Source organism: Chiloscyllium plagiosum, chromosome 46 (assembly GCF_004010195.1).
Source record: "Chiloscyllium plagiosum isolate BGI_BamShark_2017 chromosome 46, ASM401019v2, whole genome shotgun sequence".
Classification (NCBI taxonomy): Eukaryota; Metazoa; Chordata; class Chondrichthyes; order Orectolobiformes; family Hemiscylliidae; genus Chiloscyllium; species Chiloscyllium plagiosum.
The window spans coordinates 11,841,210-11,847,092 of NC_057755.1; the positions used below are offsets into that span (position 1 = coordinate 11,841,210).

At 46.4% G+C, this 5,883-nt stretch overlaps 1 protein-coding gene across 4 annotated transcripts in view; it reads left to right on the forward strand.

Annotated features, from left to right (window-relative positions):
• The first annotated feature begins 851 nt into the window (after nt 1-851).
• stox1 (storkhead box 1) overlaps nt 852-5,883 on the forward strand; it is a 48,635-nt gene continuing 43,603 nt past the window's right edge. For 2 of the 4 annotated variants that reach the window (XM_043683135.1, XM_043683137.1), the window contains exon 1: nt 2,578-5,813. In XM_043683135.1, coding sequence (XP_043539070.1) covers nt 5,522-5,813 — 292 coding nt within the window. In that variant the 5' untranslated portion in view covers nt 2,578-5,521. Of the gene's footprint in view, nt 1,024-2,577; nt 5,814-5,883 lie in introns of those variants that run through there. The other 2 variants (XM_043683136.1, XM_043683138.1) reach the window with 2 other exon arrangements.

Below are 5,883 nucleotides of genomic sequence, written 5' to 3' on the forward strand. Positions count from 1 at the left end.
TCTCAGTTATGTCATTAAACAATAATGGCTTCCATTGCAATAATTTATTATAGTGAAAGCTGTAAGATATGTTGCAAATATTCCAGTACTACAGCTGTATTGACCATGGATTCCAATCTCCTTAAGTTAATGATTCAGACCTAAATGAAGGAGGCATATTCAAGATGTTCACAGATGACATGAAAGTTGATGGGTTTGCAAAGGATAAACAGCAGGTGGAAATCAGCGGACTTGTCAGGTGTGTCAGAACAGTAGCAAATGGAATTCAACCAGGAAAATTGAGTGGTATATGAGGTATCAGTTAGGCCCAAGAGTGAAGTACTGCTTGCAGTTCTGGTTACCACATTATGGAAGGATGTGATTGCACTAGAGGTTGTGCAGAGGATGTTTAACAGAATGCTGACTCGGCTGGAAGGTCTGAGCTAAGAAGAAAGATTGGACATGCTGACATTGTTTTCTTTGGACCAGTAAAGGTTGGGAGGTGACATAAAAGATTGTATGAGGTTGAGGGGCATAGATAAGTTGGTTAGCAAGACTTTTTTTTCCATTAGTAGAGAGGTCAATAACAAGGAGGCATAGATTTAAGATGAGGTAGAAAGCGAAGAGGGGAAATGAGGTCACGGTGGCTGTCTGGTTAGCACTGCTGTCTCACGGCATCAGGGACCCATGTTCAATTCCACCCTGGAGCAACTGTCTGTGTGGAGTTTGCACATTCTCCCAGTGTCTGCGTGGGTTTCCACCAGGTGCACCGGTTTCCTCCCACAGTCCAGTGAACTGGCCATGCTAAATTGCCCGTAGTGTTAGGTACATTAGTCAGAGGGAAATGGATTTGGGTGGGTTACTCTTCAGAGGGTCTGTGTGGGCTTGTTGGGCCAAAGGGCATGTTTCCACACTGTAGGGAATCTAATCTAATCTAATCTTTCGTTTCCATCCACAGGATGAAGATCTAGACCCCTCCAAAAGGGCCTCTTGGTTCAAGATCAGTCAAAAGAATCAATAGGAGTACAGTCTGTTTAAAGCAAGGTTACCAGTTTAATAAATAAAGGCAGCCTAGCGCGGATTTGTCCAGCAACACAGAGGTTAAAAGTTTCTGTGTTTCATGGAGAAATGGCACAATTACATTAGAAAATTACACATTATTTATATGCTTTTTAAGAGATAGGGACAACCTTAATTACAAGAAAAGATGAATCACACATAACAAGGTGACATGATTTACAGCAGGTTAATCCAATAATGTTCCCCGGGAAAAGGTTTCTTAATTACAAGAAAAGTCCAATCAGCTGTAATATGGTGACGTGATTGACAACAGGCTAATCCAATGGTATTTCTTGGAAAATAAATCTTATTTATGTAAATTATTTAAATATCTTTTTAGATCCTCATCCAAAGATGTACAAGCTAGGTAGATTTGCCATGCTGAATTGCTAATGGTTAGGTATATTATCAATGAAAAAATGCAGGGTTACAGGAAAAGGCTGGAGAGGTGAGTCTGGCTGGGATGCTGTTAGAGGCTTACTGTGGACTCAATGGGCCAAATAGGCTGTTTCCACACTGTAGGGATTCTATGATTTTAAGTCGACTTTGAGTTTTTAGTTTCAACCTATGAAATTCAAAAACACTCTCTTTTTCCCTTACTTCTCTTTCTCCCTTTCTTCTCTCTTTCCCTTTCTTCTGTTAGAGCCTTTCTTTCCTTTCTGTTCTTTTCCACTGCCTTTTAATCATAATTCAAACTGTCATTTTCTTTTCTTGTTCAAGCTGCTTCATTTCCAAAGATTTCGATGGTATTCCTGGCATAAATACTGCACAACACAGGCAACCCTAATTCCAGCTTGTTTGTTAATTCCAAAAGCTTTGCCTTGCCCACTTTCTGTAAAACTCTTGAACTTCGTCCACTGCCAGGAAATTCTTAGTGACTGAAAGAACCAATACTACAGAAGGCACAGTCAAAACGTGTGGCACTGGAAAGGCACAACAGGTCAGACAGCATCCGAAGAGTAGGAGAGTCGATGTTTCGGGCATAGGCCCTTCATCAGGAATGTTGGGGGTTGGAGAGAGAAAGGGGGCTGAGAAATAAATAACAGGGTGGGGGAAGGTAGCTGGGAAGGCAATAGGTAGATGCAATTGGGGTGAGAGTGGTAGGTCGGAGGGGAGGGTGGAGCAGATAGATGGGAAGGAAGTTAGCAGATAGATGAGGTGTTTAGATATGCAGGAAAATCTCTGACAGATGTGAAAAGATCCTTTGGGGTCTTGGACAGAGGTGAGGGGGGAGGTGGGAGTTCAGGTTTTCCACCTCTTGCAGTGGCGAGTGAAGGTGCTGGGTGTGGAGGGTGAGTTAGGCATGGACCAAACGAGAGAGTCACGAATGGAATGGTTTCTGTGGAATGCAAATAGGGGTGGGGAGGGAAATATAGCTCTGCTGGTGGGGTCTAATTGTAGTTGGTGGAAATGGCGGAGGATAATGTGCTGTATACTGAGATTGGAGAATCAACGTTTCGGGCATAAGCCCTTCTTTGGGCTTATGACCGAAACGTCGATTCTCCTGTTCCTTGGATGCTGCCTGACCTGCTGCGCTTTTCCAGCAACACATTTTCAGCTCTGATCTCCAGCATCTGCAGTCCTCACTTTCTCCTGTATATGGAGATTAGTGGGTTGGAAGCTGAAGACCAGGGGGATTCTATCCATGTGATTAGAGGAGTGTTGTCCAAGAGCAGAGGTGCAGGAAGTGGAGGGTGTTGTTGATCACATGGGTGGGGAAATTGCAGTCTGTGAAATAGGATGCACTGAAGGGCATTGTTAATCATGTTGAAGGGGAAATTCCTTGAAATAGAATCTCCTCCACTTCCTGCACCTCCGCCCTTGAACCCCACCCCACCAACAAAAAGGATAGAAACGCCCCCACCCCGGCCATCACCTTCCATCCCAATAATCTCAGCATACAGCGCATTATCCTCTGCCATTTTGGTTGCAGTCTTCCTAAGGGGAAAATGAGGTATTTTCTTCCAGCTTGTGCTGGAAGGTATGTTTTTGGGCCCTTGGATACAGAGAAGGTAAATGGGCAGGTGTTACACCTTTGGTAGTTGCAGGGGAAGGTGCCATGGGACTGTGGGTGGGTGTTGGGAATGAAGGAAGATTGGACCAAGGTGTCATGAAGGAAACTTGGCCCTGCAGAAGGCGCACAAGGAAGAGGAGGGGAATGTGTCTGCTGGTGACATCTTGCTGGAGGTGGTAGAAATGGCAGCTGGATGTGGATGTTGGTGGGATAATAGGTAAGGACAAGGGGAACTCTATCGCTGTTGCAGGAGGGAAGAGAAGGGGTGAGGACAGATGTGCGGCAGATGAATCAGACCCATTGACGGCCCAGTTGCCAACGGTGCTGTGAAATGCACGGTTGAGGAAGAAGGTAGACATTCGGAGGCTCTCGTTGAGGTTTGCCTCATCAAAACGTATGTGATGAAGGAATTGGGAGAATGGAATGGAGTTCTTAACAGAAACAGGGTGCGAGGATGTATTTTCCAGGTAGCTGTGGAAGTCGGGTTTATAGTGGACATTGGTGGCAGAAATGGAAATAGATGTCAAGGAAGGGAAGGGAGGAGTCAAAGATAGACCAGGTGAAAGTGAGGGTGGGGTGGAAATTGGAAGCAAAATCGATTAACTTTCCCAATCCCAGCCAAGAGAGGGAAGCAGCATTTATGATATCGATATATTAAAGAAAGAGTTGTGGGTGGGCTCCAGAATAGGACTGGAACAAGGAATGTTCCATGTAACCCATGAAGAGACAGGCATAACTGAGGCCAATGGCCACCCCTCTGACCTGGAGAAAATAAGTTAAAAGAGAAGTTGAGGGTGAGGCCAAGCTCAGCCAAGTGGAAGAGAGTGATGGTGAGTGGGGATGATTCAGACCTTTGTTTCAGGAAGAAGTGGAGAGCCCTGAGACTATCCTGGTGGAGGATGGATGTGTAAAGGGATTGCACATCGCTGGTAAAGAGGAGGCGGCTGAAGCCTGAAAACTGGAAACTCCAAAACTGGCGTAAAGTGTCAGAGGAATTACGGGTGTACGTTGGCAGGGACTGGACCACTGGAGAAAAGATTCAATTAAGGTAGAAAGAGATGGGTTCTGTGGGGTAGGAGCAGACTGAAACAATGGGCAGTCCTGTTTTTGGATTTTTGGAAGGAGGTAGAAGCAATCTGTGGGGCTGGTGGACGATCAGTTTGGAGGCAGTGGGGGAGAGGTCACCGGATGAAATGAGCCCTGTGACCGTGGTTGACATAATGGCCTCATGTCATCGTGGGCTCATGATCCAGAGGTATCTGTACAACAGCACCAGCCTTATTCCAACTATAGAGTCCGAGATGTACAGAATGGATATAGACACTTCTATCCAACTCGTCCAGGCTGACCAGATATTCTAAATTAATCTAGTCCCATTTGCCTGCACTTGGTTTGTATCCCTCCAAACCCTTCCTAACCATATACCTATCCAGCTACCTTTTAAATGTAATTGTACCAGCTCCACCATTGCCTCCGACATCTCTATCATACACCCTGTGAAAAAGTTGCCTTTAGGTCCCTTTTAAATCTTTCCCCTCTCGCCCAAAACCTATCCCCTCTCATCCTGGACTTGTGGAGCATCTTCGTGTGGCTTCAACTTGCCACAAGGCTGAGAGCGCAAATGATGCGATGTTGTCTCACTTCCTTTCATAATGTGTACTGTCTCATTAACTCGGTCAGACTGACATCCTTCCACTGAACAATAGGGAGATGGTGCCTGCAATTCTGTGGGAAATCGGACAGTACCTCTGCAGAGCAGACATGAAGGGTCGGATGATCTAACCATGCTTCTCTTCCTCATGGATTGGCAGAATCTAATTGTTCTGATTTCGAAATGTTCCAGCGACAGATGCCAAGCGGGATCGAATTGCCATCAGCCTTTACAAAAATTATGGGACAACGTTTGATACACAGATAGCAAAACAATTCTATTCTGATGGATAAGCACTAAACACAATTTGGAACAATCTGTGCTATCGCTTCCAATGGTCCACCCCTTTCCTCAACCCTAGTATCTGACCAATTTCCACAATATAATAAAACAAAGAACTGCGGGTGCTGAAGATCTGATTGAAAACAGAAAACGTTTGGAGAAACTCAGTAATTGGGTCTGGTAGCATCTGTGGAGAGGGAAACGGTTAACGTTTCAAATCCAGTGACTTTTTTTCGAACTGATCACCTGGTGCCCACTTTCCACATTGTAATCATTCACCGTTATTAACTAGTTGTGTATTTGCACAAAGCCAACTTTACCTTCTAAAGTTGTAACAATCAGGAATACACTGACTTTTGAATTGTTTCTGGAACTACCTCAGAATCTCCAATGAATTAGGCACAAGCCTGCCCGCGCGGTTACTATGGTTCCGGGTGATTGACAGCGACTGGTCGCGCCCTCACGGTTGCTAGGCAGCAGCGTTCAGGCCGGAGTCCGGAGAAGGGAACGGGATCGTGGAGACGAGAAGATCCACCATGTCGGTGCAGTTGGCCCGGAGCTCACTGGCAATGGTTCTGGGGGTTCGGGAAGCGGCCTCGAGGCCGGACCTGAGCGGGCAGCAGTTGCTGGCACAACTGAAGGCGGAGAACCGGCGCAATGTGTGGGATGGGCGGCTGGTTCAGGCCGTATCCGGCCTCCTGCTCCTCGGCTGTCTGGATAGCTCGGTCTTGCTGCTAGGTGGCAGCGCCTCACACCTACAGGTCCTGAGGGAAGCTTGGAGCCGGAGAGCACTGAGGGCCCCCCGCGGATTCCGTATCAAAGCCATGGGTGAGTGTCTGGAGAGAGAGAGACTTGGGTACAGCGAGAAGTACAATACTGAGAGGGGGTGTTGGGGGGA